General features: G+C 37.8%; 1 protein-coding gene across 7 annotated transcripts in view; it reads right to left on the bottom strand.

Annotated features, from left to right (window-relative positions):
- KCTD15 (potassium channel tetramerization domain containing 15) overlaps nucleotides 1–14,089 on the bottom strand; it is a 58,891-nt gene that overhangs the window by 42,844 nt on the left and 1,958 nt on the right. For 2 of the 7 annotated variants that reach the window (XM_032766688.2, XM_032766684.2), the window contains one exon: nucleotides 8,461–8,636. In XM_032766688.2, coding sequence (XP_032622579.1) covers nucleotides 8,461–8,636 — 176 coding nt within the window. Of the gene's footprint in view, nucleotides 1–8,460; nucleotides 8,637–10,238; nucleotides 11,620–12,322; nucleotides 12,402–13,036; nucleotides 13,990–14,089 lie in introns of those variants that run through there. The other 5 variants (XM_075073843.1, XM_075073844.1, XM_032766680.2 and 2 more) reach the window with 5 other exon arrangements.

Raw genomic sequence — 14,089 nt, 5'->3', positions numbered from 1 at the left:
TGTTCTGAGTATAAAGCCACTGTAACTGTGTAACAGTGATCACAGACAGAATACTTTACACTGTTCATCAACATGAGAACAACCTCTACCCGCACATGAAAGCTAGAAACAGTTGCTTTTATGGCATCTCGTGGGAGAATTTTCTCAAACTATTCTGCTCATGCTAATGCTATTCATGCTCCACTTGCAGTGCCATGTAAACTACTGCATCTTCATTCTGTGCAGCTGGGGCCACTGTGCCCTGTCAGGTGAAAAGGGTAAGACGGACATCCTGGGTAGTGGGAGCCAGAGAAAGAATGAAGAAAATCAGTATAATTCCCCGAAGGAAAAAGAACTGGTCCAACTAACAGGTATTTTACAACATCAGAGTCGGTAACAAGTCAGGATGGCACCATGAGTTGGATCCCTTTACTTCCGTTGTCTGAAAGCTCTAACAATGCTTTCCAGAGCCCTGTCTGGAACCAAGAGCCTATCTGTAAAGACACATTTTTTTTACACAGGCAGCACTGCAAGGGAATTATAAAAGAGCTGAACAGATAGAGGCATTTATATTGCTCTTAACCACAATCAAGTTGTCTATTCAGGGAAAATAAAAATAGAGTATTTGGACAAAGAAGACAAGGCTAGCTGAGATCTGCACCTAATATGCTGGAGATGCTGCTCAGCACTGATCCTTGCAAAAGTATTACCCCATAACTGCTCCCAAAGGTTGTGTGAGGTAGAGCTCTCTTCTGAGTGACCATTGGTCATGTCAGGAAGACCTGTCTAGGAATGCTTCTTACGACTAAAGGAGCGCTGCATAATCAGAAAACCACCTAGATTGTCCTTCCCAATATACTGTTCAAGTTGAACTGGCAAATAAACTAACAGGAATGTTTAAGCTTCTCAAATTCTATTTTTAGAGCAGCCCAGAAATCGCAATATAGATACAATTTTATGTTCAGAAATCAGATAAGCTTGATTACTGCTATCGACTGCTCACCATTATTAGCTTGTTTTCCACCCCACCCCCAAATAACATGACACTCATTTATGCCAATGATCTCCAAGTAACCTAGGCTTCGATAAATATTAATTTGGGGGAATGTGATTAGCAGAGACCAGATAAGTGACTTTTTCCTTGCAAATTCCATTAAATGTTCTGAGTAAACATCATGCCTGTAATTTACTCATGAACAGAGCTCCAGTGCTGGGATCCAGTTGATGAGAGTTGCACTCCCATGGGGTAAATTCTCATCTCAGAGGCTGGCAAAAGTCCCCTCGCAGCAGGTTCTGCTGTGTAAGGAGGGGCCATGCAGGGGGGAAAACACATTTTGCATAGCACACAGCTCCGTATGGGCTCCCTGCATGCCATCAGGGCAGGGCAGATCCAGGTCTGAAGAATCCACTCTTACACAGATCCTCCTATTCCCCTCATCTCACGGAAGCATGGCATTAAGACCAAGGGAACCACTTCAGCCTCAGCAAAGTAGCTTCCTGGGATAAAGGAAGAAGATTCCTTCCCCTCCACATTCTTCCAGTGCCCAGCCCAGCTACTCAGGCTAGGCGCTGGCTTGAGGATTTTGCCCCTTATAGCAAGGAAGTGAGAGGGAGTGTAAAACAACTGTTCCAAGCTGTAAAGGTGTCAGTGTCACTGTTTTCTTTTCACAGAGGCCAAATCATGTCCTCATCATCATGGAGAGATCACACAGTGCATTTCTGCACTTGTGCTCTGCAGAGCTCTGCTCTAGCCATGTAGCAGCATCAGAGGCATGTTTGGAGGAACGGCAAGGAAATGCTTACTAAATCCATTACACCTCAGTATCTGCCCCTAAATTGTAAGGGTGTGTGGAGCCCTGACTGTGTATGATAATATTGAATAATATTCTGCATCTATACAGCTCCTTTTATATGAGGATCACAAAGCATTGACATGAGTAAATTAAACCACACAACACTCCTGGAAAACATTATTTTACATATGGGGAAACAGAGGCATAGAGAAGCTAAATGACTGGATTAAGTTAAATTACTTGTTTCAGAAACCCAGCAACAGAAATCAGATGTCCTAGCTTCCGGAATCAGGCATCTTTCCCCTCATTCTTCCCATGACTGTAGCAGCAGCAACAGGGCAACTGCCAGAATGCAGCCGTGCTGCCTCAAGCCACCAGGTTGGGAGTGAGAATTCCTTTCCCCTCTCTTCAACTCTTATTCACTGTTAAGTGCAACTCTTCTTTTCTATGATTTTATGCAGACTTTTTGTGGGGGGGCAAGCACTAGCTGACCCTAAATTGGCCTTTGTCCTGCATAACTTTACCTGGCAGAATTCCCCTGGAAGCCAGTGGGACTTTCGCCCAAGTAATAACAAAGTCAGAATCAAAGGATTTAGTCCTAAATGTGTGCGAATGAAATAGCAAGTTCCTTCCATAACAGTGAAAATTCTAATGTTAATCCAACAGAAAACTAGGTACATGGACATCAAACTGTGAACAAAAACTCTGTACTTTTAACTGCTCTAGTCTGTATCATACACAAGCTTGCCTGAAAAAGCAGAACTCCCTGTGTTTTCTTGCAATAAGGGGAAATAGGCAACTCACTGGAAACTTGCCTTTCAGATTAAATCCTGAATTTCTCTGCCACCCAAAAATGTAACCTAATTTATAAGTGTGCAATCTTTATTCCATATTCTTGCCTCCTGCTCTGCTGAATGTTTGTAAAAGAGTGGCTCCTACCTCTTTATCAGTAGTTTAACTGGATTCTGCTGAAAATTAATCAGCTGAGGAAAACTGATGTAAGAGAGGAAAGTAACTGCAAAGTAGAAATTCACCTAAAAATATCCTTTGGGTTTGAGCTTTAAAGTTCCTAAGTTTTAAGTTAATAATATGTAACCTTGTCTTGCAGTCCATGCAAAAACAAAATGCCCATTTTGGAGTTTTGTCGGCATACGGATCAAACTCGTAAAATGTTTGCCTGTTGGATAATATACTATGATATGTATCCGTACAGAGTAAGAGTCCAATTCTTAGAGCTCCACTGAGGTCAAGGAGAGCTTTATCACTGATGGGAAAACTCACTAAAGGTGAAATTCACAGTGGTTTGGACGGTTTGCCTGAAGTTCTTTACTCTTTTTAACCCTCTTAATTGGTCTGCCTGGGGGAGAGGTGTGAGTTCCAAAGAGGAACAAAACACCACATGCACACTGTGCAGGTGCACTGGTGGGTAGGGAGTGTGGAATAGCCAGGAAAGGAACATAGTATCTATAACCATGATGTTTCAATGGCCCAGAACTACTGCTCAGAGGGCACAAAGGGGTAGCAGAATGCAAGATCAGGCCCAAAAGCCTCACAGACTGTTCATGGGAATTCCATCCCCACCCCATTTAGTTCCCTGACTAAAGCCTTGAGCTTGTGTGGGAAGGGGTGAATTTCAGCCTGCTTGCATGTGTATGGTATGCTTCAGTGTTTGCTAATTGCATATAATTTCCATTTTCAGTTAACACAGCAAGAATGTCCAAACCTGACATGAGACTAGCAAATAAATCGTAACAATGACACTAAATTGTTTGTGTATGTGCAGAAATGTGAGATATTGTCAAATGTGAAAAATCTGTACAAGAATATATCTCACACCACATGTAGATGACACTGATTGGGACAAAGCCAGTGAAAAACCAAGACATTCAAAACTGATGCTAGCATTCCCTTCTTAGCTTATGTGACTATGAGGAAAAGAAGCACAAAGGGCTTTAGGTAAGAAGAGAGGGCTACACACTGTTCCCACTTACACTGGCATGCAAATTTGCAGTAACTCAGCTTTAAATTAAAATTTCCAGATGTTTCTTCATTTGTGCCACAAGACAAATATTACTGAAACCTAGGAGATTTTTTAATGTATTTAAAATAAAAGAACAAAACATATATTTAATGGAAGGATATACAACAAATATTAATTTTCTAAGAATGTTTCTGGTAAATATATTTAGCTGGTACAGAAGAATAAACTAATAAAGAGTGCACTCCCATCCTACCAGATAAATATTAGATTTGGTCAGAAAATAAGACTAAACATTTCTGGAAAAATATGTCCTTTTTTAAAAAAAAATTGAAATTGAAATTTCTACTGAAAAAAACAGTCAAACTTTGAGATTTTGACTAGTTCTAGTAAATATGGACTTGAGATCTAATCCTGCTCTCATTAAAGTGAGGGCAGCTTTTTTCTATGCACAGTGTGCATGTGATTGAACATTATGTATAACAACAGTTGTACAATAAGGGCCTTTTCTTTTTTAAGAGCTATCCCATCCTATTAGATAAATAAATATGTATAATTTTCAATTCACTTTATGTACATGCTAGAGCCTTCACAGCTTTCGCAGTCTGTCATGAAAATCTGTGTTCAAGTGTCAATGTGTGAGAGGGCTGCATTAGAGGTAGTCTGAGTGAAAACATGAATGAAATTTCTAGTAACTTGTCTGTTTTCTTTGACTTTTTTATTTAAATATGTGACATGGATTGTGGGAGTGTGTAAGAGTGTCTTTCCTTTGCATGCCTGTAACTTAAAACTACCAGTGTTAAGACTTTTTGAGAATGTATTAAATAAATGAATGGAATAAAATTAATGTGAGACACTCAGTACACAGATCCAGCCAAGGTAGAATGTGAATCTCCTTGCACATCCAAAACTCATAATAATTTCAATTAATTTTTGGGGGGGACAAGGAATACAGGATCATGCACTAAATTGTAACTTTCCATTAAAACAGGTTAATAATGGAAACAGATATATGACAGTTATGTGTAAAATTAACTATATCTGTTCCTTATTTTTTTGGAATGCTAGCATATATCTTTGAGAGAGATACGATAAGTGAGATAGTATCTTTGCCTTTATCCTTTGAAAGGCCAACGTATTTGTTTATATATTGTTTCTGTCAGTTGGAAAAAATATACTGTACCATAATGAGAAATGCAGACTTGGAATGAATCATGTATAGTGGCCATTTAATTAGTTTCCCATTTGTCACACTAGTTAAATGCTGCTGCTGCTTTTTCTTCTTCAAATCACACACCTGGTACAGATGAGGTCATGGCACATGTGCATTAAACCACACTGTAGAGGAGTTTATGTTTCTATAACATAGCTAAATAAGTTCCCTTGCAGGAAGTGCATCATGTAGCCTATGAAAGTTTACAGCAGAAGACGTGACTAACACCTTTTGGGCCTGATCTTGCATTCTTTACACATGAAAATTCACTCACTGGAGCAAATTCTCCTCTTAGTTGTGCTGATATAAGCAACAAAGACTTTAATAGAGTCACTCTGAAATTACGCTGGGATAACTGAGTACAGAATTTGGCCCACTGACCTCAAATCATTCACTAGTTCAAATCACTGACTCACAGGAGTCATGGTTGCAGAAGCAGGTCCTAAATTTTCATGAATTAAAGCTGAAACACATAACTTATGAATGGCAGAACACAGCAAAGCCATGAGTGGGCTGAGCACAGTCAATTCTACCAAATTACAATGAGAAATGTATCACACTGTCTGCTGTCAGGTGTAATTTATATCATACCAGAAGGGTGACTGAAAAGCAGGTATAGGCAGGAACTTACCATGCCTATAGTTGTTCTTGTTAGGCCTGATCTTGCAAGGTTGGAAAATGTTCAGGACCTTGCAGGATCAGGCCTATTATAAGTACAACTGAGAAATAAATATGACTGAATGATTTTTCTATTTTCCATTAGCATAAGGTGTGTGTGTGTGTGATATAATGTAAATGATAAGCTAAGTGTATATTTAGGATTTCAGAGCATACAAAAGCAAATAAAGCATGTAATGCAGATATACAGGAAAATTATCCCCTACACTTTAATTTTTAGGGTGCTGAAACTTTATTTTCTGCAACTGTATCAAAGATTCAGCAAACCATATGATATCCACCCCTATTCGGCAAAGTACTTAAGCACACATTTAAGTGCTTTGTTGAACCAGGACCTATAAAATTTGATTAATCTACAATACTTGAAGCTATTATGAAATGTAGATTGCCAAACTGAAAACAATTTAATACCTTGTATAAATAAACCAAAAAGCTCTGCATGTGTGAAAATAGCTGTGCCTCCATCTGTGGCCACCCATGCATCTTTGCAGCGTGGGCTAATACTGTAGTACTTTTCACTATTATCAGCTGTCTCACTCAGCAACACATATCCTTTTCTCCTACACTAGCTCAAGACCCAGAATCCCCCTCTCATCCATAATAATTGCAAAGGCAATTTATAACCTCATGGACGATATTCCAGAGAGCAATGAAAACAAAAGGTTTTGTGACTTTATCTCAAGAACCAGAACATTGAATGACTGGGACTTTTCCCATTGAATTCAATGGGAATGAAAGCAGGCCCTCCTGAGTAAAGAATGGGGCAACCATTTATGTCAACTCAAACACTGAAGGAACCCAACTGGCAAAATGAAACAAAATAACCAGAATCTGTCTCTCTTTAAATACAAAATGTGTGCTCTGATACCTCTTTACTACATATCCCCTCCGGTTTTCTGACTGACTGATGTTATTCAGACTTTAGGATCGAGGGGTCCAATCCTGCAAACCTTTACTCATATGAGTAGATTCACTGAAACCATGGGCAAGGATTGCTTGAGTGAGAAAGGGTTTGCAAGTTCAAGCCTTAAGAGATAACAAAACACATGCAAATACTAGACAATACACAACAAAAATATCACACAATACACTAGTGTCTGACCAATAACTGTTTTGTACTTGCAGCTTAAAAACCAAGAGGAATACACTTCTGTTGTTTCAACAAATAGAAGTAACAAATCTGTATTATAAGCCAAAACCTCTAAATAAAATCTGTGCATTTATTTTAAACATATTTATATTTTGCAAGTTACGCAGTTGAAGTTTCTATTAAATAACTCTGATAGGAGGCATATTTTTTAAAATGTCAGCAGTGATTTTTTTTTTTTAATGTGGAAACAGATGTGCTATTTCACTGCAACTGCTCCATATTCTCTGTATTTTCTTTTTACTGTGAACATCCGTCTGTTTTTTTTTGTTATAAATCTTTCCCCACTGGATAGATTTTTTCCTTGTAATTAAATACTAGACTGAAGTCTTGAAATAGATGGTTTCCTGAAAAATCATGTTGTTTTTTGCCTAATTTTAAAATATTGGCATTTCAATTAATGTTCCTTTTCCATGGACCATTTCAATGCATTACCTAGCCTTGGACTGAAATCACAGCCATATGCTTTATGACATCAGAGGCATTAAAAGGTGTCTCCATAAATGTCATTTACTGCTTGGGAAACTGTCAAATCAGTGCAAAAATCTCTAGTTCTTCTGAAGGGAAAATACTTGAACAAAAATGTAGCTGAAAACGCTGTCCCTTTGAAGAAATACAGGTCATGTTGACAGCAGAACCTCTGACAATGAAACTGCTGACCTGATCCCTGATTTGCATGTGGGATCAAAACGGCTTTCTTTAGCCAGTGAGACCAAACACCTTGTACTGTACATCTCATACTTCCTGTTGTTCAGATGTGAGGCATTTGACCCTTACACAGAATAAACACATTCTTACAAACAAAGTATGTTATTCTTCAATCTCAGAATACTAATTTTGGTGGATGTAGTTACAAATTTAAAGCTATCAAGTAACTCTTATGAGACATTCTTGACGAATATGCTTTTAACCCTTAAATCACTGACATTCTTCAGCTGCCAGCCTACGACCTGATCCTGAAAAGAGCCAAACCCCTCCCACGTGCATCTCCTTCCATGGCGGTCTGCACCTCACAGAATAAGGCCCCAAATGAACACCGCAGAGGGTTTATGTATGCATCTCTCTGCAGTTTCTCCTGCCTTAAAATACTGGGCAGATTCTCACGAGATGTATCAGTAACATGCAATAATTATATACAACTTTGACCTGATGTGCAGTTGCAAATAAATACATTGTGCGCTGGACATTCTGCAGAAAATGAATGTCTAGTGTCACTGCGGTTGAATAAGTGAGTACAGATCATCTAAGAACTCTACCAACCAGTACAACTGCAGCTATTATAGGGCTTCTGATGGCTGACATATGTATCCATAAGCACCCATATAAAAGATGAGCTGTTTATTTTTTAACAAAAGTTTGTTTTAAAATAAATAAACTGATTCATAGAGTGGTGAATATTATAGAACAGTCACATCAACAGGTGCTTCAAACATAGCAGTGTGGTAAGGAAGATGCTGAGAAAGAAAATGAACAGACTGTCTAAATAATACATACATTTTGCAGTCTTTTTTCCCTATAGAACTCTAGTGAAGCTAATGTATAAACTGGAGATTGAATTATTTATAATTTTTGAATATATACTAAATCATGTTTCACATTCCACACAGGTAAATGTATATTTCCAAGCACTGAAACGAAATAGGCACGCAGCCTGAAAACACTGAGGCCTTACCTGGAATCTGGATACTTTGTCAAGGTAGCGAGGCTGCTGGTGTACATGTGTCCTCCTACATCAATGTGCACAGGAGCATTGGATTTGGTGAGCTGAGCTGGGAGAGGAATTCCTTGAGCAGCCAGGGGAGAAACTGGGGACCGTGTTAGAGACAGACGGGACATGCTTCTTCCCTCCTGGAAACGGAAGACAAAAAAGAACAGTTTTTCTTAAATGTAACTGGGTGTTACCTTTATTTCTAGTGTGATCACAGATCTAATCAGATCATTTTTGCATCTGCCTGATCACATATTCAGCTAACAAATTATTGCCACCACTGTAATTAAGTGTATTTGCATCATTTTCTTCAAAGTACCAGAGGGGAAGAGAAAGATGCTTATTAGCAATAAGAAATCAAGAAAAAAAATTTCAAGGTGTCAGCCTCAAGGGGCATAAAACAAACTGCAAAATTCTAATTAAAGGTCGCGGGCTTATGTGTTAGATGTGAAATATCCCCTGACAAACGAATAACCAATTTGTGAATTGGGATTCAGGGGTTTTTGCAAGTTTGTCTCAGTAACAAGACACCTCTAAATTAGTGATTTCCTCAGTACCTAAGGCATTTAGTTTATACATGTAGTAAATTTCACATCAAACTATGAAAAATAATAGATTTTATTTTTAATAATTACAAAATAAATTGATAACTATTGATTATATATTAATAATAGATATAATGAGGGACTAATAAGCTTTCAAACTGAAGGAAATGAATAGCTGGATGCAACGACGGCAGAAATATATATAAAATGACCACAAGTTTTCATGACACAAAGCTTTCATAAATGCCATATCTAGCATTAGAAATCAGAAATATACATATGAACATGTATATTTATTATTTTAAAAGATCTAAAATTAAATGGAATTGAGTCTAAATATTTTTAGCTGATTTACCAATTCATGCACTGAATTTCTGCTTCTGTTAACCTAAAACAAATATTTAAAAGACTTTCAAAAACCCCATTTGATGTGGAAGGGACTGCTAGGGCAAAAAATATATCTATCTATAGCTATATCTCCAAAAACTCTTCAGCTATTATAAGAAAAGGATGATAACTGATTCTCTCTCAGATACCACCATGTCTTACATAATTGATTTAAGTTAAATAAAAAATTATAGGTAACATACATGACAAATGGAAAAACTGCTCAAGCTTTTGGAAGTTCTATCAGACACCAATGTGTCTTTACACAACTGAATCAAATCAAATCAAATCATAATGAAAACATATGACAGATGGAAAATTTGTTCAAGCTTTTGGAAGTTTTATAAAATTCCCCATCCTTTCTGTCACATATGTGTAGAACAACATATGCAAAATATTATAGTTAAAAACATTTCTGAATATAATCTAATTTTCCTGGTATTTTGTTTTGCAGTCATGCTACCAAACGTCTAGGCTCTTCCTAATATCTGAAAGACACTTTATATGCAGTATTACAAAGTGAATGTCCAATTCTTCCAGGTTACTTTGGGGATATTTCTAAGAATCCTAAAACTGGGTCTCTCCTTTCTTTTAACAATAAATATTTTGCACAATATGCTTGCCCAAACCATTCAGTGAACATATAATTGACAAGATTCCTTAAAAACATGGTTACCAAAATATATGGAAAGGTACTGAAAATATAATGTCTCTCAACACCTTTAAAAGAAAACCACATCTTAGATTAGTCTATTTCATCTAGTTTAGTTCATAACAGTTTTAAACTATTCCAGTACAGAAATACATCACCCCATTATGAATCCACATCCTTTTCTCTTCAAATGCAGAATGGACATCTGCACTGAATGCGAACAAAATATCAACACTGTTCTAGAACTTCTGTGTCAGTCGATGTGAAATTGGCATTAACATTTTTACTGTAGCACCACCTTCAAGGAAAATGAGTCAATCCTTAAATGACTAAAGTTGTTGCTTTCTTCTTTCCCACAAGGTCCTGTTGTGGGCAATCTTTAGGAAATATGTCCTATCACAAATAAAACTACTAATTTTTTAAAACAAGGTAGTACTTTAGCAGTCTGTTCTCTAGTTGTGGATGCTATATCTGTATACCAACACATAAAAGGATGTGTTCCTACCAAAGAGCACTGCAAGCTCATGTTCATTCTGTACTCCTTCACTTAAATGTAAGGGTCAGTAGCTACGAGCTGAATCTCAACTCTTTCTTTGTTCTAACCCTAACTATTATCACTAATGATAAAGGTATAGACCTTGCAGGATACAGACCTGCCTTGGAAATACACCTCATGGAGTTTTACAAAAAATATGCTTAATTAGGGCTCATCTGGACCCCTACAATTTCTAAATGAAATCAAAGAACTTGTAGTTCTCTTTAAATAAGTCTTACATTTAACTGTTTGTCTTAAAATACAGACTCCAATTTTAAAATATGCACAGAAAGCTAAAGATCAAGTGATCTGAATCTATTTGTGCATATTTAAACACTGCTACTGTCTTACGATTTTGTTTAATGTTAGTACATCAGCAAATGCCTTGATCTGCAAACTGTCTGAGACTCTCTGTGAGGCCATGCCCATACAGTAGAGATATTTAATGTATACTATTCACTGGAGGGACTTTTTGAACAATCCTCTGCTTTTGGCATCACTCAGCTATAGTATGCATTGAAAAAACACTTAATTATAGAAAATCACTGGAAAACTAAAATAGTTCACAATCTTGTATGGATTTTCATACTTACTGAGGGATTCCAGGATTTTATTTTGGGGGAGGGAATCAGGAGAACTGAAATACAGGTTTGTTTAGTTAGAGAAGATTAATATGATAAAATAACCCAAATGTTTAATAAAGTTGTGATAGCCAATGATTTTTGTATTAGTTAATCAACAAAGAGCATAGGTCTTACACACTACTTAAACCCTGTAAAAAGCACTTCCATTAATCCTAAAAATAAATATTCCTGACTCCTTAATCCCAGTTTTTATTGACTCTCTTCTTACATGTATTGCTCAATATAAAGTGCTGCTAAAATTCACCATATCAAGTAATATATTTATTTTATCCACAGAGCTGGATCTTAAAAGTATTTATCCTGTGGAATTGTGTGTTTTCTAATACTAATGTGAAAATTAAAACCTTAAGGGTAAATACCGAAGAAACATTAACAATTTTCATTTTTAAACCATGTAAAATAATCCATGTTCTTTAGTTGCCTACGAAAGGGTATAACATCACTACTAGTGGCACAAGCAACAACCCTGCTCTAATAAGTAACACAGGAACCTGCTAAAGGCAAAATCAATAGAGCCTGATTCCCAAATTATCTGAATATTTAGTTTTCCAAGCATTACACCAAGATTTTTCAAAGCCAGCTTATCTTTTTCTGCCTTTCTAAGCGAACTGCATAAGTACTGCCTGTAAAAACTATTTGCCCATGCAAAGTGAAATAATCACAATGCCATGCTCATTTACACACAAAATGATTTTGTGTCCCATTGTGCTCACAGTTGTTCAGCTCTCTAGGGGTGATTAAACTAGCTATGCTGCTACAGCTTGAGATGATTTCACTGAATCGTTTCTCCATGAAGTTGCTTCTTTGCTAAGCTGTTATTTTAACCATAAAAGGTAAACAGAAGGCAGTTGTAAGAGCTCCATTCAGCTCCATGCCCAGGGCTATCACCCTAGGGCCGAGAATGCTGAAAGACTGCAGAATTTTCCAGGGTGTTGCCTTTCTTCCTCTGAAGCCTACAGGAATATTGTTCATTTAATACACACTCTAGATGATACATTTCAGATCCTACTAACAGAAAGACTTCAAAAGTGTAAGAACTTTTGGGCAAATGAAGCGTTCCCACCTCTGCACATAGCTTGGGGCCATGGTAACCAATACTGCTGTTGATGTTGGGAAAATACAGTAGAAATAAACTGCAGGGAGATAGGGACAAGGGAAGTGAAAGGTTCCAGAAGAGAAACAAGAAACAGTCTGGAAGGGATAACAAGAAAAAAAAAGGGAAAAGAATTAAAAAGAAAGCAGCTCTGAAGGAGGGACAAAGTTAAATCAAGGAACAGACACTTAAAAGACTACAGATGGGAACCAAGACTAATTAAGGATGTAAACGTGCTTTGTTTCTGAAGTTTATTGTTGCTAGGATAAAAATTAATTGAAACTAATGCTGTTATTCACTCGTGCAGTTTAATTCCTTCATGCACATTTAAGACATGAAATGAAAACTGCAGGTTTAAGGACATGCCATGAAACAGCTCTCTCTATAAGATGTTGAAAGGGGGCATCTTTCAACCCATATGCAGCCAGCTAGCTGTGTGTGCATCAAAGGCACAAAGTCCAGTCTGCTGCAGGACCACTGACTCGTCTTTAATGAGATCAGCACCAACATCTGTTCTCTGACTGGTTCCTTTATTCGATTCTCGTTGAAGCTTTTTTTTTCTCCTCAGAGACCTTTCTTTCTTTAACAGCAGATCTATTATAGCACTAAAAGTAAAACCACCGTTTCAGCCCCCCAACACCCCATTTCAAGCACTTTGGAGAATAACCAGCTAAAGAACTTAACCTTGCACTCTCGTGGCTTCATGGCACTGTCTGTATTTCCAGGGAGGTAGGATTCAGCCCAGCCAGAGGGTCAAAATTAAAGAGACTTGGCATTACCTTTGTCTCTATAAACACGTAAACATGATAATATCCAGAATCTGCCTCTTAGGCGACTTTGAGCCGATTGTTTATTTTGTGAAACCAACCTAAGACAAAGAAGTGATCAGGTTATTTTAAAACCTTGGCCAATGGGTTACAAAATAAAGTCCATAAAACATTTGCACACACCTCAACAGTGCTTCGGAAAACACTGGACATTTGCTAGCAAGTAGTCAGAAACTTTTTGGGAGCAGTTAGCTTGTTGAGCTCTCGTTTTAAAAAAATTCTTTTCCCCACTCTCCTCCCCCCATTCCTAGCACTCTCCAATCTATTTAGTGTAAGTTTCACGTCACCCAAATGCCTTTCCCTGCTGATGGTCAGGGAAATCACCAGTAAGCCATGCACACCGGCCACTAAACTTCTGGCTTTTTTGTTAGAAATATATACAGCAATGCCCAAAGGTAACATTAAAAAAAAAAAAAAAAGGCAGCACAACATGGCGTCCCTTACTTATTCTCACATAACAAGAGATGCCTTAAATGATTGCAGGGGGAAAAATCTGCACCTCTGATCCTATATATTTTATGTGCAACCAATGGTGGGGAACATTGGCCAGACTAATGTATTAATTTTGCAGAAGTGTGCCACATTACATGTAGGAACAGAAATTCAAACTATAGCCTAGAGTGGTTTGAAGTCTACACCAAATCAAGCCTTCCACTCTGACTGGCGCCAGAGTTTCATTCACAGACCGCCCGTGTTTTCCATATTAAGCTTTGTCATCTGCCTTCCCCCTTTGTGTTTAGACACCCTAGAGACAACCCCAAAGGACGGACCCACAAAGTCCCCACGAGAACCAACAGGATCTCCCCTGAAAGCAAAAGGGGGAACCAAACTACAAACCATCAACAACCCCCCGCACCCCCCCCCACAAACAAACATCCCCCCTCCCTTCACAAACAGTACAAGGAAAAAC

The sequence above is a fragment of the Chelonoidis abingdonii genome, chromosome 19 (assembly GCF_003597395.2).
Source record: "Chelonoidis abingdonii isolate Lonesome George chromosome 19, CheloAbing_2.0, whole genome shotgun sequence".
NCBI classification, from domain to species: Eukaryota; Metazoa; Chordata; order Testudines; family Testudinidae; genus Chelonoidis; species Chelonoidis abingdonii.
The sequence above is the reverse complement of the archived record's forward strand: the minus strand, read 5'-3'. Positions and strand labels throughout refer to the sequence as shown.